At 42.5% G+C, this 24,869-nt stretch overlaps 2 protein-coding genes across 4 annotated transcripts; both read left to right on the top strand.

Moving 5' to 3' along the window:
* The first annotated feature begins 1,520 nt into the window (after positions 1-1,520).
* On the top strand, positions 1,521-14,906 carry LOC118359921 (ras-related protein Rap-1b). 3 transcript variants are annotated; one of them, XM_035738844.1, is made up of 10 exons: positions 1,532-1,686; positions 6,846-6,992; positions 10,348-10,446; positions 11,416-11,504; positions 12,673-12,741; positions 12,827-12,883; positions 12,977-13,117; positions 13,556-13,699; positions 13,868-13,983; positions 14,167-14,906. In XM_035738844.1, the coding sequence occupies exons 4-9, from the start codon at positions 11,448-11,450 to the stop codon at positions 13,952-13,954; spliced, it is 555 nt and encodes a 184-aa protein (XP_035594737.1). In that variant the 5' UTR covers positions 1,532-1,686; positions 6,846-6,992; positions 10,348-10,446; positions 11,416-11,447; the 3' UTR covers positions 13,955-13,983; positions 14,167-14,906. The 3 variants fall into 3 exon arrangements, with proteins under 3 accessions (XP_035594735.1, XP_035594737.1, XP_035594736.1); XM_035738843.1 differs by lacking the exon at positions 10,348-10,446; XM_035738842.2 differs by lacking the exons at positions 6,846-6,992; positions 10,348-10,446 and having other exon boundaries at positions 1,521-1,686.
* Positions 14,907-18,386: 3,480 nt separating this feature from the next.
* On the top strand, positions 18,387-24,571 carry LOC118359920 (XK-related protein 7-like). Its single transcript, XM_035738841.2, has 3 exons — positions 18,387-19,441; positions 22,074-22,273; positions 22,842-24,571. Exons 1-3 carry the CDS (start codon positions 18,717-18,719, stop codon positions 23,798-23,800), a joined length of 1,884 nt encoding a protein of 627 aa, XP_035594734.2. The 5' UTR covers positions 18,387-18,716; the 3' UTR covers positions 23,801-24,571.
* The last annotated feature ends 298 nt before the right edge of the window (positions 24,572-24,869 follow it).

Below are 24,869 nucleotides of genomic sequence, written 5' to 3'. Positions count from 1 at the left end.
AGCAGGACCGCTACCTCTGCCTTTGTGCAAGGAGGAGCAGGAGGAGCACTGCCAGAGCCCTGCAAAATGACCTCCAACAGGCCACAAATGTGCATGTGTCTGCTCAAATGGTCAGAAACCGACTCCATGAGGGTGGTATGAGGGCCCGACGTCCACAGGTGGGGGTTGTGCTTACAGCCCAACACCGTGCAGGATGTTTGGCATTTGCCAGAGAATACCAAGATTGGCAAATTCACCACTGGCGCCCTGTGCTCTTCACAGATGAAAGCAGGTTCACACTGAGCACATGTGACAGACGTGACAGAGTCTGGAGACGCCGTGGAGAACGTTCTGCTGCCTGCAACATCCTCCAGCATGATCGGTTTGGCGGTGGGTCAGTCATGGTGTAGGGTGGCATTTCTTTGGGGGGCCGCACAGCCCTCCATGTGCTCGCCAGAGGTAGCCTGACTGCCATTAGGCACCGAGATGAGATCCTCAGACCCCTTGTGAGACCATATGCTGGTGCGGTTGGCCCTGGGTTCCTCCTAATGCAAGACAATGCTAGACCTCATGTGGCTGGATTGTGTCAGCAGTTCGTGCAAGAGGAAGGCATTGATGCTATAGACTGGCCCACCCGTTCCCCAGACCTGAATCAAATTGAGCACATCTGGGACATCATGTCTCGCTCCATCCACCAACGCCACGTTGCACCACAGACTGTCCAGGAGTTGGCGGATGCTTTAGTCCAGGTCTGAGAGGAGATCCCTCAGGAGACCATCCGCCACCTCATCAGGAGCATGCCCAGGCGCTGTAGGGAGGTCATACAGGCACGTGGAGGCCACACACACTACCGAGCCTAATTTGGACTTTTTTAAGGACATTACATCATCGTGGTCCTTCTGTAGCTCAGTTGGTAGAGCATGGCGCTTGTAACGCCAGGGTAGTGGGTTCGATCCCCGGGACCACCCATACGTAGAATGTATGCACACATGACTGTAAGTCGCTTTGGATAAAAGCGTCTGCTAAATGGCATATATTATTATATTATTATTATACATCAAAGTTGGATCAGACTGTAGTGTGGTTTCCACTTTAATTTTGAGTGTGACTCCAAATCCAGACCTCCATGGGTTGATAAATTTGATTTCCATTGATAATATTTGTGTGATTTTGTTGTCAGCACATTCAACTATGTAAAGAAAAAAGTATTTAATAAGAATATTTAATTCCGATCTAGGATGTGTTATTGTGTGTTTGGCTTGCATCTGTTTGACTGTTTCCTCTGATATGTTTGAGATGGCTTATTTCTGGGACTTCAAGTGGAAAGTATGCTTTATAATTGCATACACGACTACAGTATTCTGCATGCCCACATTATCCAAACAGATTTTGTATGGCAGTAGGCCTACTTTATAGTTTTTGTCAGTCCTCAAGTTTATAACGCGAAGACTATGGAAATAAAATTATAATATCTTATTTAATAACATTTGCACTTTCAGTGAGTGCATGGTTGCCATGATACTCAGATGAGCCATTATGGTTTTATGGACTACAACATTGTGAATCGTCAGGCTGCCTTGAAACTACAGTTGCTAGTGTGCACCGTCCGTTGCCATTTATGGTGGGAGAGGTTAGCTAGCTAGGAATTGACGTTTGCAGAGGTTCATTGAAGTCAGCTACAGTGAGGTGGCGGGGAGACAAAACACGGTGAGTAACGATTATCTCTGGTCATAGCAACATTTTGGGGATAATCAATACTCGAACATGTATATAGGTCGTGAAAATGTTAGAAACGTGTCGGATGGCCAGGTAGGACAGCTAACGTTCAGGCCGGATGGAACGTCTATGGGAGGCTAACGTTAGCGAAGCAGCTAGCTAAAACAACAAGCCGAAGGGAGTTGTCTGTAGCTAGTTCACACCAGTGGTTCACACGCCTTAGTTAGCTAGCCGCGTTGGCTAGTTGAACATTAATTTACTTAACTATAAAGAATTTAGCCAGGCACTACCCGGTTAGCTCGCCTAGCTACATACCGTTGGTTGTTAGCTATAACTTTGAATCGGACCGGGGGACGTTAGCTTAGCTAGCAAACTTCGCCATCTAACTTGACTGGCTAGGTACAGCTGATCCCTTCCTCTGAGTTTTAACGTTACACTGAAACGTTCTGTTGTCGAAGTGATGTCAGACACATAGTTAGTTGCAAGTTATGTTTCCTATTAGTTAGCCAACTAGTCGGGGTTTCCCAAACTCGGTGCACGTTCTGGTTTTTGACGTAAGTACAGTAGAAACGTTACACAGCTGACTCAAATAATCAACGAATCATGAAGTTTTGATCATTTGAATCCGCATTGTAGTGTTGGGGCAAACATCAAAACGTGGGGTCCCGAGGACCGCAGATTTGGGGAAAGACTGATCTAGATGGATAGATTGAGGGGCGGCAGGTAGCCTAGTGGTTAGAGCGTTGGCCCAGTTACTGAAAGGTTGCTGGATAAATCCCAGAGCTGACAAGGTAAAAATCTGTTGTTCTGCCCCTGATAAGGCAGTTAACACTTTTCCTAGGCTGTAAATACGAATTTGTTCTTAACTGGCTTGCCTAGTTAACTAGTTTGTTAAATGCAACCTTTATTTATGTAAGTAAGGGTGGCTGGTGTTGTCTTTTGAGAATGTAAGATTTGACACGTGATTTGACATTCAGGAGCACACCCATGTGCAATAAAAGCAATTTCCCATCAGGTGTTCCTTTTGTATGCATTCAAGTCAGGATTTTTAGACCATATCTGTCAAGTTTAAGAGTGTAGGCCAATATGTACTCTTAAAGGAACCTAACTGTACCGTTGCTCCTTTAGGTCCAACTAAGGTCCTTGCATGTTATTTTCATTGCCAAATTACTCCATCTAAACGTGAATCGATTCTCAAATGCAAAATACACACTTACTGTACACTGTTTTACCGGCTTCATTACGGTTGGATCAAACTTCTAGTGGCCCCCTTCTGTTACGCACAGGTGATTTGACCTAGACGGGCGTCTGGGGAAGGTACTTGTGCTGTTTTAAAGCTAATTCTATGTATTTTGACATGGCTTAGGCCTATGACCACGTTAGATGAATTCAGAATGCTTTGAACATTAAATGAACACTCAAAATTCGATGACTTTGAAATGTAAAGTATGCTCATATTTTTGTCACTCTTTTTAGGTCGTTTGACAATTTATACAGACAGTACATACTAGAGGTCGACCAATTATGATTTTTCAACGCCGATACCGATTATTGGAGGACCCCCCCAAAAAAAGCAGATTAAAAAATATATATATATTTAAAAAAATTATATATAAAAAAAGTATTTGTAATAATGACAATTACAACAATACTGAATGAACACCTATTTTAACTTAATATAATACATCAATAAAATCTATTTAGTCTCAAATAAATAATGAAACATGTTCAATTTGGTTTAAATAATGCAAAAAGAAAGTGTTGGAGAAGAAAGTAAAAGTGCAATATGTGCCATGTAAAAAAAGTAACATTTAAGTTCCTTGCTCAGAACATGAGAACATATGAAAGCTGATGGCTCCTTTTAACAGGAGTCTTCAATATTCCCAGGTAAGAAGTTTTAGGTTGTAGTTATTATAGGACAATTTCTCTCTTATACGATTTGTATTTCATATACCTTTGACTAATGGATGTTCTTATAGGCACTTTAGTATTGCCTTCCATTGCAAATCTACCATTCCAGTGTTTTACTTGCTATATTATATTTACTTTGCCACCATGGCCTTTTTTGCCTTTACCTCCCTTATCTCACCTCATTGGCTCACATCATATATAGACTTGTTTATACTGTATTATTGACTGTATGTTTGTTTTACTCCATGTGTAACTCTGTGTCGTTGTATGTGTCGAACTGCTTTGCTTTATCTTGGCCAGGTCGCAATTGTAAATGAGAACTTGTTCTCAACTTGCCTACCTGGTTAAATAAAGGTGAAATAAATAAAATTGCCAGTGTAACAGTAAAGCTTCCGCCCCTCTCCTCGCCCCTACCTGGGCTCGAACCAGGAACACATCGACAACAGCCACCCTCGAAGCAGCGTTACCCATCACTTCACAAAAGCCGCGTCCATTGCAGAGCAAGGGGAAGAACCACTCCAAGTCTCAGAACGAGTGATGTTTGAAACGCTATTAGCGCGCACCCCGCTAACTAGCTAGCCATTTCACATCGGTTACACCAGCCTAATCTCGGGAGTTGATAGGCTTGAAGTCATAAACAGCTCAATGCTTGAAGCACAGCGACGAGCTGCTGGCAAAACGCACGAAAGTGCTGTTTGAATGAATGCTTACAAGCCTGCTGGTGCTTACCATCGCTCAGTCAGACTGCTCTATCAAATATCAAATCATAGACTTAATTATAACATAATAACACACAGAAATACGAGCCTTAGTATGGTCGAATCCGAAAACTATCATCTCGAAAACAAGACATTTGTTCTTTCAGTGAAATACGGAACCGTTCCGTATTTTATCTAACAGGTGGCATCCATAAGTCTAAATATTGCTGTTACATTGCACAACCTTCAATGTTATGTCATAATTACATAAAATTCTGGCAAATTAGGAGGCCCAAACTGTTGCATATACACTGATTCTGCGCGCAATGAACGCAAGAGAATCTAGCCAGGTGACACAATTTCACCTGGCTAATATTGCCTGCTGACCTGGATTTCTTTTAGCAAAATATGCAGGTTTAAAAATATTTACTTCTGTGTAATGATTTTAAGAAAGGCATTGATGATTATGGTTAGGTACAGTCGTGCAACGATTGTGCTTTTTTCGCAAATGTGCTTTTGTTAAATCATCCCCCGTTTGGCGAAGTTCGCTGTCTTTGTACGGAAGAAATAGTCTTCAGAGTTCGCAACGAGCCAGGTTAGCAGGCAATATTAACTAAATATGCAGGTTTAAAAATATATACTTGTGTATTGATTTTAAGAAAGCCATTGATGTTTATGGTTAGGTACACATTGGAGCAAGACAGTCCTTTTTCGTGAATACGCACCGCATCGATTATATGCAACGCAGGACATGCTAGATAACTACACATGATTTTATTACTAGTTTAACTAGTGATTGATTGTTTTTTATAAGATAAGTTTAATGCTAGCTAGCAACTTACCTTGGCTTCTTACTGCATTCGCGTAACAGGCAGTCTCCTCGTGGAGTGCAATGTAATCAGGTGGTTAGAGCGTTGGACTAGTAACTGAAAGGTTGCAAGATTGAATCCCCGAGCTGACAAGGTAAAAATCTGTCGTTCTGCCCCTGAACAAGGCAGTTAACCCAGCGTTCGTAGGCAGTCATTGAAAATAAGAATGTGTTCTTAACTGACTTGCCTAGTTAAATAAAGGATAAATAAAGGTGTAAAAAAAAACTGCCAAATCGGTGTCCAAAAATACAGATTTCCGATTGTTATGAAAACTTGAAATCGGCCCTAATTAATCGGTCGACCTCTAGTACATACATATTTTGCCTTGCCCATTCACCCTCTGAATGGCACACACACAATCCATCTCAAGGCTTAAAAATCCTTCTTTAACCTGTCTCCTCCCCTTCTTCTACACTAATTGAAGTGAATTTAACAAGTGACATCAATAAGGGATCATAGCATTCACCTGGTCAGTCTGTCATGGAAAGAGCAGGAGTTCCTAATATTTTGTACATTCAGTGTACACGTACAGTAGTTCAACTAGCTAGTAATCCATTACATTTTCCAGTAGCTTGGTGGTAGTTGACCTAAATTAAAATCTAGGTCCAGTTTTCAGTAGTTAATTACTTTTATGTCGTGTAGCTAGGCTAACTACTGGAACTACACAACTTTTTAAAATGTACCTTTTCGGTATCGGACTTGCCTAATTCTCACTTGAAGCTGTTTTGGGGTTTAATTAATAGGCTAAATTCCATTAATCCGTTAAACATTCTGTTAACATATGACCCCAAAGTGATTTGTTCTTGCAATTTGTAGTCTGACAATACAGATTTACTGATGACACATTTTCACAACGTAGTTTGGATGAACTACCTCATCAAAGTAACTTTAGTTAGGTAAACTATAGTTTTCTTAAGAGTAGCTTTAGTCTAGTGTAACTCCTTCCAATGTGAAGTTATTGGTAGCTTGGTAAACTCCATTTTCAGAGAAGCTTCCCCAACACAGCACGGTAGCATGCACACAATAATGTGATTATTGTGGATAGTCAGGTTAATGTAATAGTCCCGTTTACATGGACACATGAAATCCGGCTACTGATGGGACTTTTGATCAATGCAGGAAATACCCAATCAAGATAAACGTTCTACCACTGACTTATTTTTGAGAAGACTTTTTGATTCTGAGTTCTGACAAAGTTTGTATGTGAAAAATATTTATAACATGATGCATACGTTCCGTTTTTCAGAACTCACTTCACTCGCACATAAGAGGGATGCTTGCGCTACCACACACTGGCAAATGCGCAAATCAAATATCCAGCTGGAGCGATGATTAAGCTGTTACCATGTCCTAATCATTTGAAAGATTGCTCAGAAAACCAGGTGTTTTAATCGGCGTATGATTACCTCGATTATGACATTACTCCAATTAAGATAAGCAGAGTAAGGTGTTTACGTGACTAACGCCATACTCGGCATTCTGTCATAATCAGTTTAATATTGAATTATTAGTGTGCATGTAAACATACTCACCGATGAGTAGATGATTCAGGCTAATGTACACCTACTGTTTGGCAATGTGTGTCCCACTCCCAACTCTGTCAAAGTGCAGGCCTAAGATTATTCACAAAAAGTTAAATGCAATTTATATATTTCTTCTGTCTTTTTCCTAGTTTTGTGGGGATTCTTTGGAGTAGCCTAGCTCCTTTGGCTCCCAACACAGCATCCACACCTGCCCACAGATGTCAGTGTGTCCTGGGAACTGCTAGCCTTCCCTCACTAGATGTAGTGGGGAGTTGTCGTTTCCAGCCTTGAGCACAGTAGGTTATGTCCTTAGAGTGGGTGTTTTTGCTATAAAATGAGTTTCAGTGCAGAAACTAGGCTATTCTATGCTGACTGGGAACGCACCACTCACAGAGCATTAGTAAAACATAAAATAACATGTAGGCTTATGTTAAGAGAATACTGGTTCTGAACCCTCACTGACTTATAACATATCAAGAGGCTAGTGTGCTCACTGTGCTGGTGTGCAGTGGGCATGGTGGATGTGCCAAATTCCTGTCAACATGGAGACACTCAACATATTAGCTGTGTTTTGCAGGAATACTGACATTGGCATTGATCATGTGAAGTTCTACAGGCATTTGCAGTGATCTACTAAAGTATTGGGGACAGGGAAACTGTTGTTATTTGGGCTCTGTTCTTCAGCACTTTAGATTTTACATGTTACAATGACTGAGGTTAAATTGCAGACAAATATATATATATATATATATATATATATATATATATATAATATTATACAAAGTATTAACTTAAGGGGGCTGAATAATTTTGCACCCCCAATTTCAGTTTTTGATTTGTTAAAAAAGTTTGAAATATCCAATGTCGTTCCACTTCATGATTGTGTCCCACTTATTGTTGATTCTTCACAAAAAAATACAGTTTTATATCTTTGTTTGAAACCTGAAATGTGGCAAAAGGTCGCAAAGTTCAAGAATACTTTCACAAGGCACTGTACCTATATCAGGTGAAAAGTTGAGAAATTACAGCGCATTTTGTACATAGCCCCAACATTTTTAGGGGAATGTATTGGGACAAATTCACATACGCTGAGTGTACAAAACATTAGGAACACCTGCTCTTTCCATGACAAAATCCCTTATTGATGTCACCTGTTAAATCCACTTCAATCAGTGTAGATGAAGGGGAGAAGACAGGTTAAAGTTAATGTACAAATAGCATATCCCCAAGATATGCAAAACTCTTACCATTACAATAAAAGGATAGGCTAGCATTGGGGGGGTATATGATATTTGTGCGTCTAACTTTCTCAAACTTTCATACTTATTCACGATTCATTCAGGATTATCTGTAATCATGGTAGCATCCACATGAAGGTAGATGTGTTTAGAAACCTATTCTATTCTTATTTACAATAAAAGTGACTCAAATGACACATTATTTATCATTAGTTTCTATTGGGCACAAAATAATCTGAAACACAACCAAAACAAACAGAACATGCATCCAACAAATTCAGTCACAAGCTTGATGTAGTCATTCCGTTCTATGAATATGGGGCCAATACTTAACTTTTTACTACTTTAATAAACATACAGTGGGGAGAACAAGTATTTGATACACTGCTGATTTTGCAGGTTGTCCTACTTACAAAGCATGTAGAGGTCTGTAATTTTTATCATAGGTACACTTCAACTGTGAGACGGAATCTAAAACAAAAATCCAGAAAATCACATTGTATGATTAAGTAATTAATTAGCATTTTATTGCATGACATATCAGAAAAGCAGAACTTCATATTTGGTACAGAAACCTTTGTTTGCAATTACAGAGATCATACGTTTCCTGTAGTTCTTGACCAGGTTTGCACACACTGCAGCAGGGATTTTGGCCCACTCCTCCATACAGATCTCCAGATCCTTCAGGTTTCGGGGCTGTCGCTGGGCAATACAGATTTTCAGCTCCCTCCAAACATTTTCTATTGGGTTCAGGTCTGGAGACTGGCTAGGCCACTATAGGACCTTGAGATGCTTCTTACCGAGCCACTCCTTAGTTGCCCTGGCTGTGTGTTTCGAGTCGTTGTCATGCTTGAAGACCCAGCCACGACCCATCTTCAATGCTCTTACTGAGGGAAGGAGGTTGTTGGCCAAGATCTCGCGATACACGGCCCCATCCATCCTCCCCTCAATACGGTGCAGTCGTCCTGTCCCCTTTGCAGAAAAGCATCCCCAAAGAATGTTTCCACCTCCATGCTTCACGGTTGGGATGGTGTTCTTGGGGTTGTACTCATCCTTCTTCCTCCAAACATGGCGAGTGGAGTTTAGACCAAAAAGCTCTATTTTTGTCTCATCAGACCAAATGACCATCTCCCATTCCTCCTCTGGATCATCCAGATGGTCATTGGAAAACTTCAGACGGGCCTGGACATGCGCTGGCTTGAGCAGGGAGACCATGCGAGCGCTGCAGGATTTTAATCCATGACGGCGTTGTGTGTTTCTAATGGGTTTCTTTGAGACTGTGGTCCCAGCTCTCTTCAGGTCATTGACCAGGTCCTGCCATGTAGTTCTAGGCTGATCCCTCACCTTCCTCATGATCATTGATGCCCCAGACCGAGGGTGATTGACCGTCATCTTGAGCTTCTTCCATTTTCTAATAATTGCGCCAACAGTTATTGCCTTCTCACCAAGCTGCTTGCCTATTGTCCTGTAGCCCATCCCAGCCTAGTGCAGGTCTACAATTTTATCCCTGATGTCCTTACACAGCTCTATGGTCTTGGCCATTGTGGAGAGGTTAGAGTCTGTTTGATTGCTTGTGTGGACAGGTGTCTCTTATACAGGTAACGAGTTCAAACAGGTGCAGTTAATACAGGTAATGAGTGGAGAACAGGAAGGCTTCTTAAAGAAAAACGAACAGGTCTGTGAGAGCTGGAATTCTTACTGGTTGGTAGGTGATCAAATACTTATACCATGCAATAAAATGCCAATTAATTACTTAAAAATCATACAATGTGATTTACTGGATTTTTGTTTTAGATTCCGTCTATCACAGTTGAAGTGTTACCTATGATAAAAATTACAGACCTCTACATGCTTTGTAAGTAGGAAACACTACCGATTTTGCAGGTTCTCAAATACTTGTTCTCCCCACTGTATAAGTGAATTTATCCCAATACTTTTGGTCCCCTAAAATGTGGGGACTATGTACAATTTCTAAACAGTTCACCTGATATGGATGAAAATACCTTCAAATTAAAGCTGACAGTCTGCACTTTAACCTCATTGTCCATTGTATCATTTAAAATCCAAATTGCTAGAGTACAGAGCCAAAACATCAACAAATGTGTGACTGTCCCAATACTTTTGGAGCTCACTGTATTTGCTTAAGCGCTACTCCAGATGTTTCACCTGTAATCAGTCAACTAAAGGTCATCAGATAAAAGTGAAATGTCTTTCTGAAACCTTTGTGACACACACTTTGTTTCGTATTCTTATTGCAGCTGTAGGTTTAACTTCTACTTCTAAAAATGGGCTAATATCAGAAACAAACACAGAAGTGTCCTTTCTTGGTTTGGTCATTATTTAAGAAGAGCAATTGTAATTCTCTTACTATGATCTCTGTTCTGTTTTTTCTATATGCACATAATTTTCACAGAGGAAGGGGTGTGTCTCAATGGCCTGAGGATTGAATGGACCTTTGTAACATCCCGCATACCGCCCAACTCTCATGCTGCTGCCGCTTGGAATTTGTTAGGTTTGCATAGCTAGATAATGATAGTGGGTTTGGATTGTTTCTCTGCACAGCACATACAATGTATTTTCTCATGGAGGAGTTTTCGCCTATGCCTGTTAGTAATTCCTATTGGACATAAAGAGACATTGATTTATTGGAAGAAAAGATACAATGACAACACGTTGAAGCGATCCCACTTATTTTCAACGTGGTCCCGTTGGAATACAGACAAAACAATACCAAAGGTGTCATGGGGATAATATTCTGTAGAGAAAAGTTTCTCTTGGCAGGTGCCTCACGTTTCCATGGCTGGCTCCAAGACCGAACAGGAAACGATTACGGGATAGCTTTGTAATATCAAGTCATAAAAACTGATGAGTTTTTTTATTTTTATAATGTTGTGCTATTTTAACAAGCCTTACTTCTCACCTTGCCAAGCTGATAGAGGCGGCGACGCCTCACCCCACATGGCCTTCTCCTATGCATGCTAATTAGATGAAGCTATTTGTGGCACTATGGCTATTGCCTACCGTCTCCATAGAGACTGAGCTGTTTGACAATTAGCATCAGTTCACTGTCACTCAAGTGTTATAGGGCGTCATTTTATAAGGGGGAAATGAATCTCTGGGTCATCTTGGCTCTATTTGTTTCCTTCTTTTGAAAAGAAGGCCTTATCATGTCGGCAGATGTACCTGGATAGTGAGTCAGAAAGAGAGATCCTTCTTTTGGGGAGTTTCAGTTTCTGAATATGTATTGTCAAAGGGGATTACCGCGACAAGGCAGTTATGTTTAGGCGTGGCTATGTATAACTAAAGTAGTTAGATAATGGACGGGCCAAGGGAACCGCCCACAATGTGGTGTCTAGAGCTGATGAAAACCGAAGGGAATTATTGGCTTCTCCTCATGTGTGGCCTGCAATGTGTAACATGATATAAATAGTGACGTAAGTAGGCCTAACCAATGTTCTCTCTCTTGTCTCATCTCTTGCAGACTTTTGTGCCGTCGAGTGAAGTAACCCCACCATGCGTGAATACAAGCTAGTGGTTTTAGGCTCAGGAGGTGTAGGCAAATCTGCACTGGTTAGTAGTAAAGGTTTCTGTTTTGAGTCATTCTGGGTGCATTGAGTGCAGGGCTTTAAAGTGTGACCATTTTGGTCGCATATGCCCCTAAATATTTTGCTCTGTGACTTGGAATTTCAATTTGGGAGCACCAGTGCACCTAGAACAAAAAATCTGCCAGATAATAATTGTTGTAATGATTAAGCTGCTCTAGAGAAAAAAACAGCTCGTCTGTAGCCCAAACCATTGAAAAGTTGTGACCATATTACCGGCACTACGTTTTTTTCCTCCTTCTATTGCGCATTGGCGCTACAGCTGGATGCGTCTCTATTGGCGGGCCATATTTTCCATTCATAAACCATGTCGCGGGCCATATTTTCCATTCATAAACCATGTTGCGGGCCATATTTTCCATTCATAAACCATGTCGCGGGCCATATTTTCCATTCATAAACCATGTCGCGGGCCATATTTTCCATTCATAAACCATGTCGCGGGCCATATTTTCCATTCATAAACCATGTCGCGGGCCATATTTTCCATTCATAAACCATGTCGCGGGCCATATTTTCCATTCATAAACCAATCGCGGGCCATATTTTCCATTCATAAACCATGTCGCGGGCCATATTTTCCATTCATAAACCATGTCGCGGGCCATATTTTCCATTCATAAACCATGTCGCGGGCCATATTTTCCATTCATAAACCATGTCGCGGGCCGTTAACAACTTGTTCAGTCATGTTACCGCATTATGCAGCTCATTAGGAAACATTTTTTTTTTCCCCACAATGTTAGCTAACCTAATATTCCACAAATGACTTTGTAATTTCAATGACAGGTATTTGTATCCACATTTGAACTTTTATAATCAACAGATGTTTTACCCTGGAAACAGATTAGTTTCCTGGGCACAACATGTGCTTCAAAAATATTGACAAGTCATATAGGACCAATGAACGCTGTATCTAAATCAAGTAAAAAACCTTATTTTCTGGTGTCTTGTTTTCCAGAAAATACGATTTAGGTACAGCCTTTATTGGGCCTATATGACTTATTTTTGAAGCACATGTTGTGCTACCAATGAAATTTTTTAATTTAGAGCCCTGATTGAGTGGCTGTTTTGATTTGGAGAATGTATGAGTCACTCTCTACATTCATGTTCTCTCCTTGCCTTTTCTCTTCCAGACTGTCCAATTTGTACAGGGTATTTTTGTGGAAAAATATGACCCCACAATAGAAGACTCCTACAGAAAGGTAAGCTGCCCTATAGTTACCAACTTTTCAATTGCCACCACTGATGTCAAAATGCTACTAAATGTTACTCCCTCCCTTCCCACAGCAAGTTGAAGTGGATGGGCAGCAGTGCATGCTTGAAATCCTTGACACAGCTGGAACAGTAGGTAGAATGTGTCCATGTTAGCCATATTGACAGATTTTAACAGTAAATATGACCCGTATGTCATGGAGTCTTTCCTCTGCTGTTCTACAGGAGCAGTTCACAGCGATGAGGGACTTGTACATGAAGAACGGTCAAGGCTTCGCTCTTGTATACTCCATCACGGCGCAGTCTACATTTAATGATCTACAGGACCTTCGGGAACAGATCCTGAGAGTAAAGGACACTGAGGATGTGAGTATTGTAGCTTATCAGGGCTCAGTCACTGCCATTGACGTGCTTCCAACACTTGGGCCTCGTTGTCAATGCATTTATTACAGCTGCTATGAAATCTATGATACGTTTATGATTTATATGCAATTTTAACGGTGTTTTAAATTAAGGAGTTGGCTCTTATCTTGTAATCCTACTGCTCTGAGAGCCATAGGTTCTCTCAATAGGGTATTCTCTGTGCTGGAAGAGCATAAGCAATAACAAAGTAGAAATGTCATGAGAGATGTTTGCCAGTTTCAGTTTAGCTCTTATTTCTGCCACATGCAGAGTTTGTACATTATTGATTTGTTGTCACGTTATGGAGACTTATATGGCCTATATTTTTGCTTTGGAAAGCAACAGGGTAAAGAGCTATAGTCTCTCATTGTCTTCTATCTATTTCTCATTATTTTGTATCAGGTCCCCATGATCCTGGTGGGCAACAAGTGTGACCTGGAGGATGAGCGTGTGGTGGGCAAGGAGCAGGGTCAGAACCTGGCCAGACAGTGGAACAACTGTGCCTTTCTAGAGTCCTCAGCTAAATCAAAGATCAATGTTAATGAGGTAAGCCCCACCGCTTTCATTTCCAGTCACCTGAACTGAATGAATGTATGTTACGTCTCGGAGTTGACGAGAATTGCAATAAGAATATACATCTCATCAAGTAAACAAGTGTGATTATCTGGGGCTTATAACAGATGTATCTCTACTGGCTCCTTTGGTCTGCTTTAGATTTTCTATGACCTGGTCAGACAGATCAATAGGAAAACACCGATAGAAAGGAAGAAGGAAAAGAAGTCAAATTGCACACTGCTCTGAAGCTCCCCCTTACAGCAGCTCTGAGCGAAGTGAGTGGGCTAAGATGGGATCCAATGGGTGATATGGAATCTGTGTCTAATGTTATCATCGTCCCATGAGTATGGCACCAGCTAATGTACCTGCATTGATATATTTGTTTTCTGTCAGAATAAACTGAAAAAAGGAATAAAAAAGTACCTGTGGAGTAACATGTCCTCTGTCTCTACCTGTAGGAAGCTGCAATACAATACTGGTGCCCAGTTGGAACGTGCCAGCATTTCAAGCCCTTTCAGTAACGAATGGAGATGTTTGACAATAGCAGAAAAGTAATTCTCTACTTCACCACTCTAATAATGGAGGATTCTTCATGGATACTCTTTGCTTTGTAATGGTTAAGAAATCCAGACCGTTTTCTCTCTTTTTAATTTTGTCAATGGGACAGCCTTGTGATGAAGAGTTTTCCCTTTCCCCTGTTTTATAAATTACAATTTAAAAGATAGAAGACTACCAAGCAATTTATTGTGGATTTGGACAATTGGGTTGTTTGCAGATATTTTCATATATTTGGCTCATTTCAAAATGTTTGCAAAATAAATCATGGTAAATATTGGCCCTTTTCATTACCTTACCCATCTGCAGTAATTGTGTCAACAGTAATGCATCAACTTCCATGTTTTCTTTCTCCTATTACTTTTAAGAAGTTGTATTCATCAAATAACATATTTACTAAGTGACTTTGTTTTATATGGGAAGCTGCAATGCTTTCGTCTTTCCCATAATATATTCTTGTTTTGTTTTTTTGAATAATGAAGCTGTGGGAAATGTGTTTTATAGAGTAGGGGAAATAAGGAGACTTGATTTCTGTCTTGAGGTTGAAAATATGTTGTACTAAACCAACTCTATTGTGTCTTGTTACCTTGTCGCAAATGATTTTCCAGCTTTTATGAATGATAAAAAATGCACATTTTCATTATCTTTTGTCAATGCATTTTATTTTCTCTATACATGATGATAATCAATAGTTGTGAAGAATTTTTGCCTGTTGCAAGTCTCTAGTGTTTTGCGGGAACATTAAATGATTGTTGGCATAGAATTAGAATGAGACAGCTCGCCTTTCTGAAATACAGCCATGTCGCATCGTTACTGATGCGCCAACTGCTGCCTCCAATCGTCACAGTTCATCCTGTCTAATTCAGGCCCATTATTTTTAGCCTGATTTAGAGTTTCCTTTTTTTAAATGATAAGATTTAAAAGCCTGATAACTTATCCTAGAAAATGACCGATGCAGCAGACAAGCTCGAGATGTTCACATGCAGGAATTTGAGAAATGCAACAGCAGTGGCTCTTCATGAGACGTGGCCACAGCAAAAGGCCTACTACTTGGCTTATGAGGAACCCCCCAAGCAGGTGCAGGGTTGTGTGCCAGGCTTGCTGAGCGGAAAGGCAGACAGGTCACCTGTTATTGTTCTGCAAGGGCAACAGGGTTTGCTTCCGCGGCTGTGTCACGAATGTCAGACCGAGCTGACTAAACTCAACTCCATGGTGAAGGAAGTTACTGATGAACTCCACCAATGGGGTTGAGCAGAGACCAGGCTTTGTGGAATTCAGCTCCGACTACATAAATTCGCCCAAGCTCAATACTTCAAAAATGTTTAATTATGAAATGCTTACCTTGTACCTATGTTTGTCCTCTGTGGTTGAATGCCTTTGTTAGCAGAAATCCATACTTTTTCATTAAACGTTATCAAATACAACCCCCCCAAACAAACGACCCTCTGTCGTGGGCTGCTCAGCTTGGCACTCTTATTCTCACTTCAAAAGCAGCTAAATCTGTGGGAAGCTGCAAAGGAAATGGGGAGGAAGGGTGTTTAACCTGGCCACTGTGCCCAGGTTAATGAGGCCACATTGTTGACAAAAAAGGCCTCCAAAGAAGTAAATTAATCCAATCAGCTGAATAATTATTCAGAATGGATCACTTTTTTTGTCCATGTATATATTTCACATTAAACTGATATTTTCTCAAAATAGTAGAAACAAGTTTAAAGTTTTATTAGGACATCAACATTGATGGAGCAATTCTCATACCAGACAGTCAGGATGCTCTTGATTGTGCAGCAGTAGTATTTGCGGAAGACTGTGCTTCTACACTTGCATTGCTTGCTGTTTGGGGTTTTAGGCTGGGTTTCTGTACAGCACTTTGTGACATCAGCTGATGTAAGAAGGGCTTTATAAATACATTTGATTGATTGATTGACCTGGGGCGATATGCCAAATTTCTTCAGTGGCCTTAGGAAGTAGAGACGCTGCTGTGCCTTCTTGGTGAGTGGTGGTGGTGTTGGTCCATGACAAGTTCTCTGTGATGTGGACTCCGAGGAACTTGTGACTCTGCTGCAGTCCCGGGGATGTGGAATGGGGCATGTTCCCTCCTCGGCTTTCTGAAATCAACTATCAACTCCTTGGTTTGCTGATGTTGAGGGAAAGGTTGTTGTCATGATTCAACAATGCCAGTTCTCTTACCTCCTCGCTATAGGCTGACTCGTTGTTGGTTAACAGGCCTACAACCGTTGTGTCATCAGCAAACTTGATGATGGGGTTGGTGTCGTGCAAAGCCACACAGTCATGGGTGAATAGGGAGTAGAGGACTTAGGACACACCCCTGGGAGGACTCTGTGTTAAGAGTGTTCACAATCCTCACAGCCTGTGGTCTGCCCGTTCAGAAGTTCAGGATCCAGTTGCAGAGGGATGTGTCCAGACCCAGGGCTTGGCAACAATAGTGTTGAATGCTGAACTGTAGTCAATGAACAGCATTCTCACATAGGTGTTTCTCTTGTGCAGATGTGTGATTTGGATGTGGAGCCAATAAGAATCATTGGGATTGATTCTGCTGACATTAAATGCTGAAGTACGGGCTTTCAACATTGTACAGATATCTCCGTTTATCCAAGGTTTTTGGTTGGGGTATGTAGGCAAATTGGAGTGGATCCAGTGTGCCTAGCCTTGAAGTTCATTGAGTGCCGCCTTGGTGTTTGCTTCTAGCGGTATGTACACAGTTATGATAATAACACATTCATTCCCTCTGCATATAGTGGGTTCTGCATTTTAACATCAAGAAACTCCAGTCTGGGCGAACAGCAGTTGCAATGTTTTTAACTTTGATACACCAGGAATTGTTTGAGAAAACATGCCTCTCACCCTGATTTACGGAATAGAAGAATCAAGTGTACGTAAGCCATGTCTCAGTAAAAAGAGACACAGCATATCCTGATGTCCGTCTGCGATTGAATCACCCACGGACTGGTTTATAATAATATACTATTCTACCCTGAAGAGTTTGCGTGTATTTGATTGAAATTAGGTTGCAGCAATGAGACGCTTTCAGAGCGGGGCAGAGAAAAGAAAAATAAAGATTTCATTTGAACAGAAAAATTACACATGCCATTGTTGTCGAAGCAGAGGACATGTACAGCATCATATACTTGGGATACATACACTGAGTGCACAAAACTTTAGGAACGCTTACTCTTTCCTTGACATAGACTGACTAGGTGAATCCATGTGACAGATAAAATCCCTTATTGATGTCACCTGATAAATTCACTTCAATCAGTGTAGATGAAGTGGGGGAGACAGCTTAAAGAAGGATTTTTAAGCCTTGAACCAATTGAGACATGGTGTGCCATTCAGAGGGTGAATTGGAAAGCCACCTCTGCCTGGCCTCTGCCTGGGGCCTCCAAATCACTAAGTCCGTCCCTGCCACCAGTAGGTGTCAGTATAATTACAGACTGTACCAGGAGACATGGGCTCCCGAGTGGTGCAGTGGTCTAATGCGCTACAGTCCCTGGTTTGAATCCAGGCTGTATCACATCAGGCCGTGATTGGGAGTCCCCCATAGGGTGGCGCACAATTGGTCCAGCGTCGTCCGGGTTAGGCCGGGGTAGGTCTTCATTGTAATTAAGAATTTGTTCTTAACTGACTTGCCTAGTTAATTAAAGGTTACATTTAAAAATATACATCATTAAATAGGGGCCTGCTTTCAGACAGGTTTGACAGGCCTATGTGTGTCACACCATCATAGTATGCCTTTCTTGGTATTTAATAAGTAATCTATTAAGACATGTTTCCAGTACAGTATCTTTGTGGCACATGGATCATGTTGGCCTTAACTACACAGAGGAGCAACAATCTCCTTTACAGCAAATTAGGCCTACTCATATAAAGCAAAGTACTGAATGCACTTGCAAAATGACATTTTAACATCTGCTAAGTTAGGTTTCCCCACCTGGCGGGGCACTGGTGATTTCATTTCGCCTCCCAAGTTTTCTGAGCCCCCCCACACATTTTTTTTCAATGGTCATTGTTGGACATAAAAGACAGTAAAAACACCAGGAACTCAGCTCCAAGTGATTTTAATTATTCCCGATCATTCCCACTCATAATAGAGAGACAGGTGATCGTGTACAAATATAAGCAAGGCTTGAAATTATTATATTTTAGTCAAACTAAACATTACATATGCAGTCTACAAATTATTTGTAATTATGTTCCGGGCCCCTGACCATCCGCTCAACATAAAATCGGCCCGGGGCTGAATCTAGTTGATGATCCGTGTGCTGTGTTGTCAAAACGGCCATCTCAGCACAGTTCGTTTCAGCACCGATGAAACGTCCAACTGTTTCATCATGGCTCCTCCTGCCAGTGCAAATGCATTCTTAAAGAAAACCGCACAATCATTAATCGTATGATGATCTAGCGTGCTAACATTTTACTGTTAATTTTCTATCATATGGTAGAGCTAAATAAATCACATTTTTCGTCAGGATTTATTATGAAATATCGTTTTCGCTTTCCCACCTCCCCTCGCCTTTCCTCCCTCCCTTTCTCCCCCACACACTCAGACATTCATACATATACGCGACCCCTCCCCCCTTCCATCATTTTCTCATCTCCCTTGCCCACTCTCTTCTCTAAAACAAACATGGCCGCTAAATCTGATGGTGCACCCGTCTCGTTGCGAAATGACATCCCGCCCGAGTGCCTGTCCGGTTCAGCTCAACGCTCGCCTCAGTGCCAACCTGCTAGGAAGCGCTACTCGCTCCTCGACTGTAGCTGGACGATATGTGCACTTTTGGTGTTCTTTTCGGACGGGGCCTCAGACCTGTGGCTGGCCGCGGACTACTACCTCAGGCGGAACTACTGGTGGTTTGCATTGACACTGGTCTTCGTGATAGTTCCATCTGTGGTGGTTCAGGTGTTGAGTTTTAGGTGGTTCGCCTATGATTATTCGGATACCAACGACAGTAGCACAGCCGCAGCTGCCGTGGTCGCAGCATCCGGAGCGAAGAGCCATTTCAGCACCAAGGACAGCGAGCAAGGGGGCGCTGGCCGCGATGCTGCGGTCGGGGCATTGCCTACGACCGGCACTATGGGAGGCGCCCGGGGCTGCTGCAGAGCCTTTATGTGGCTCTTTCAATGCTTCATCCATATATTTCAGCTAGCACAGGTCTGGAGGTAAGATCACTCATACACGGATACTGTCCTGGCTTGAACGTGTGTGTGTGTGTGTGTGTGTGTGTGTGTGTGTGTGTGTGTGTGTGTGTGTGTGTGTGTGTGTGTGTGTGTGTGTGTGTGTGTGTGTGTGTGTGTGTGTGTGTGTGTGTGTGTGTGTGTGAGAGAGAGAGACGGGGTTCTGCTTAGATGGTGATCAAAACATTATTATATCCCTACTAGGCTACTATGTTTGGGTTTGTTGTAACAGCTCAATTTGAAACATTATTGTTAAAACATCTCCTAATGTCAGCCTTTTCCCTCCTAAACTAAACTCGCCCAGAGAAGGCTACTCTATTCACAAAGTCGATATGTCTTTTGTATCGCTTTCTTTGACGTCTGGTAACGAGGTTAGGGAGTTGTAGGCTCCTCCCCCCTCACGAGCTTCTAGGTCAATAATCTCCCGGGGAAAATCGTCTACTCATCCACACCATTCGCTTTATGAACACACACATCCCATTTGTCTTTCTTCCATCGTTTGAGTGTGAAAGTGTCGGATCATCTGTGAGATGGGGAGTGTTAGGATTTCAGGACATGGTTTTCCTATGTTATGGATTTTCTATCTATGCCATGCATGCCAAAATGATTGTGAAAAATAGGCTAGACATGTTAGGAGGATGTAACAAATATATCTTAGCCTCATTGCATTTCACAGTGCAGATATATTGCTCGGTAGGTCTACTCAGCCACAGATACAGTAGTCTTCAGAATCAGCCACAGATACAGAAGTAGTAGTCTTGGAATCAGCCATAGTCTGTGATGATTGGTTTTGACAGGCTCTAGCTGTTGCCTTGAACTGTAGTGAGAAGATTGGTAGGCTAATAGTATTCACAGCAGCCAGTGATATGGACCTCAGAGGCAAATAATTAATTATCTATGTCCTTCTATCCCCCACCCTCTCTCTCTCTCTTTCTCTCTCTATCATTGTTCCCCTGGGACAGAAAGTAAGTTTACATAGCTCGGCAACTGTATGTCAATTACATGTGAGGGATCGACCTTCAGGTCAATTCACTGTCACTTGAATGAGTCTGCTGGCACATGATCTACTGTAGAAACACTGTTTGAATAGACAACCACACCATCAGTTCTTTCTTTGCAAAATCAGTTTTCTGCTCTTTTTCACTGCATCTGTATCTTTAAACTCTGCATCATTGGGAAAGGTTTGTAAGCAAGTGTTTCACTGTAAAGTCTACACCAGTTGAATTCAGTGCATGTGATAAATACAATTTGATTTGATTTTAGATTACTCCATGGGCAGGATTGACATATTCTTTATTTCCTGGTATAGATTGAGACACGGTACAGTCCCATCTGAGGAGTCTATTGAAAATCTCTTGAGGCAAAGTGGTATTAGCTGTAATGCCATTAAAGCTGTTGTGTGTGCTCTGTTCCATGCTGCTGGTCTTGGACTGGCGTGTCTGCACATTAAAGAGGATTACCATTGAGTGTTTTACCCTCAGGTGTTAACTCTGGAATTAACTGTCACTGATACACAGACAGACAGACAGACAGACAGACAGACAGACAGACAGACAGACAGACAGACAGACAGACAGACAGACAGACAGACAGACAGACAGACAGACAGACAGACAGACAGACAGACAGACAGACAGACAGACAGACAGACAGACAGACAGACAGACAGACAGACAGACAGACAGACAGACAGACAGACAGACAGACAGACAGACAGACAGACAGACAGACAGACAGACAGACAGACAGACAGACAGACAGACAGACAGACAGACAGACAGACAGACAGATGCACTGGGATAGAGGCGAGTAAAGGCTAGTGATGCTGTTCTGGGGTCAGCAAAGCATGTTGTCATTATATTTAAATCAGCTTGGATGATATTAGATGGGAGTGGCATGACAGGATGCTTTTGGATCACTTTGAATGAGAATAATCATCATTGGGAAAGAAAAGCATGCATTTATGTGTGTGCTGTGTGTATATGACATCCCCAGGCAGAGGAAACCAGAACAGAAAGGGTTATACTAACTCCCTCCTGGTTCACTGGGCTCATTGAGATACTATAGGACAGGGCTCTGTTTTGTCCCATCCACCCTCTCGCCATCACCAAGCCACATTTACTTCCTGTTCCTCCATCACAGAGACACTTTTCTCTTTCACACAATCAGTCAGAGGTAATGATGCATGACAAAAACAGTCACTCCATTTACAGAGGTTGATGTCAAATGAGAAAGTATCATTTTATATTGTCAAAGCGATCACTTCTGTAGCCTGGAGAGGACAGGATGAAGTGACCAGACCGATTCAGGCTCAGTGGCACTCTACCAAGAGACAAACAATTACCCGTTTTTCTGTCTGGATGGAGTGACAGCTCCCAGGCTGTCTGGAGAGTTGGAAGTTCAGTTGCTAGAATGAGGCTGGACTAAGGCTGCAATGAGCCATCTGTCTTGGAATGGTGCTGTCATGTGGATAAAACAGATTGATATGGAGTGTTTCTTGAGAGCTGGGGATTCTTCTCTCGCAATTTTTTTTTGACATTATTCCAATATCATACTCATGCCCTTCCCTCTCTGTCCCTATCCCCCCACCTCCCTCTTCCTGTCTGATGTTCCACAGGTATGTCCATGCCTTGTACTTGGGGGTGCAGAGTCGCTGGCGTGGGGACCATGAGCGCCGTCATTTCTACTGGCGCATGATGTTTGAGAGCGCTGATATCAGCATGCTGCGCCTGCTGGAGTCCTTCCTGAAGAGCGCCCCCCAGCTGGTCCTGCAGCTAAGCATCATGGTCCAGGCCAGTCAGGTCCTCCCGCTGCAGGGTGAGTCACGTTCTGAACACAAATACTGTCCTGAACATTAATAATTACTAGTGGCATGAACATCTCAAACTCCCCAATTCAATCCACTGTGATGGCCTATCCTTGACATTGACAGGTCCTTTACCGTACTAATCACCATCTCAAACTATCCAGTATCTCGACACATTCTATACCCAAACCCATTTATATTGCTTGTGCCTATACCTTAATAATCACTCACTAGTGACATCACCCTCTGAAACTCCCCCAAATGTGACATCACTCAGTCAGAACTGCCAGATTTTCAATCCACAACATCCTTCATTTAAAAATGCCTACACCAAGATGGGTGAAAGCTGACACAAATTCTGGCATACTGGTCTGGATTGTAGGAATGTTTCCCCGGCCTGAAGCATTCCTTAGACTACAAAGGAGCGTTCTGCTTCACATGACACTCAGCTCAGCAGCGAGTTCTTTTAATCTCATGACTGCCAGACCCTTTTACACTGCTAAACCTCTACTTTTCTTTCCTGTCTCTCTCTCTTTCTGCCTGCCTCCTGTCTCTCCCTGCCTCTATCTCTCTCTCCAGGCCTCTCAGCCTCTGCCTCGCTGGTGTCCCTGTCCTGGATGATCGCCTCCTACCAGAAGGTTCTGAGGGACTCTCGGGACGACAAGCTGCCCATGTCCTACAAGGCTGTCATTGTGCAAATCCTGTGGCACCTGTTTACCATCGGAGCCCGTACGATGGCCTTTGCCCTGTTCGCCTCCATATTCCAGCTCTACTTTGGTATCTTCATTGTGGCCCATTGGTGCATCATGACATTCTGGATCATTCAAGGCGAAACAGACTTCTGCATGTCCAAATGGGAGGAGATCATCTATAACATGGTGGTCGGCATTGTGTATGTTTTCTGTTGGTTTAGCGTGAGGGAGGGGCGCACACGCTGCCGTATGCTCGTCTACAGTGTGGTTGTATTTATTGAGAACGTGGCACTCACCACATTCTGGTATCTGTACCGCGCCCCACAGACGTCAGACTTCAATGCCCTGCTCACAGTGTGTATGGTGGCCAGTAGCTACGCTCTGGGCACCTTCTTTATGTTTGTATACTACTGCCTGCTGCACCCTGACGGTCCTATCTCAGGGTGGGGATGGGGGGTGCCGGAGGAGATAGCAGTGGAGTCCTGCCTTTCCCCAGCTTCCTCTCTCCCTCCAGATGTAGTGGCCAGCCCCCCCAGGACCCTGCAGAGGACTAAAGGGGGAGACCGTGAGCAGATGGGAGGGGCTAATTCAGACGTGTTTCTGGTACGAACACTTAAAAGAGGAGTCAAGGCTACTCTCCCACCCCTTGCCCCTAGTACAGAGGGGCCAGTCATCCGTATTGACTTGCCCAGGAAGAAGTACCCTGCCTGGGATGCCCACTTCATCGACCGCCGGCTGCGCAAAACCATCCTGGTGCTCGAAGGTGCTGCTCCGGTCACACCAAGGATCCAGTACCGCTGTCTAGGCTCTCCCACAGAGGTGATGGAGTATGAGACCACGGTGTGAACCGCAGAGAGTGCTGTTACTCAACTGGCTTCCAGCCAGCCGGTAAGGCCCCACAGTGGCACACAGCTGACTAACTCCCTCTGAGGATCAGTTCTTCTCCAGTTCTGCTCTGTCGCCCGTCGGTGTTGTGAAGCATCTGACATGGAGAGGTGGAGTGTGTCCAAATGTTTTCACATCAAAGGTCTGGGACAGATACACAATGTCTAATGTGGCTTAAGTAGGTGACTAGGTGAGGTGTGTATATTGGTGTCAGTATAATTTCTCAGGTTAGGGGGATGGTACAGGGAGGGGTATGGGCCAGGGGTCAGAGGTTAGGGATCAGTGAACATGCAGAGGGACACATAAAGAGGAGCTGGGCTTTGTGGCTAGCTGTCAATCAGAGAGAAACCATCCTCAATGAACGTGCTTCAAAGTAATGTCCTCTCAAGCCAAGACAAATACCATTAGAGACAATACCTAAACCTTATGAATACCTATGACAATATTTCTGTTAATTTATGATGATAATATACCATAACAGTAAATAAGTCACATGGGTATGCTTAATACATATCCATCTATCTGAGCTACTGGAACAGGACATTTTGACCTGAAGATGACAATGGAATATCTTACTGCTGTGTGTGATTTGTCATAGCTATTTATGCATGTTTAAGTAATCTCAAAGCCTTAATAAGTTGTCTAAAATCCATAGGACGATTTCTAAAGAGCAAGGGAACTTGAAAAAATGGATTGAGATGAATGTTCAGTACACTATGTTTTCTACAGTTGGTGTGGTATTACAACAACATTCGTGTAGTAAAACAAATAGAAAGTAGGCTGGATACAGAATGTGCAGGATTGCTGCACCATGGATTGCTATATTATGTCTAACTTGTCTGGACTCCGGATGCCATGTATAAAATAGTTTAGATTTCTCTCAATCTTCATGATGATGATACAGTATGTGCTTTGTGTGTATCTAGGTTGTCATTGCTCCATAAATAAGTGTTCTATCTGTCTAGCACTAACAATTGAGCGTATTAACTTCAAATCCAGAAGAAGAAGACAGAACCATGTGGCTGAGAGG

Source organism: Oncorhynchus keta, chromosome 27 (genome assembly GCF_023373465.1).
Source record: "Oncorhynchus keta strain PuntledgeMale-10-30-2019 chromosome 27, Oket_V2, whole genome shotgun sequence".
Taxonomy (NCBI): domain Eukaryota; kingdom Metazoa; phylum Chordata; class Actinopteri; order Salmoniformes; family Salmonidae; genus Oncorhynchus; species Oncorhynchus keta.
Note: the sequence above shows the minus strand (reverse complement) of the source record. Positions and strands in the feature narration are given on the sequence as shown.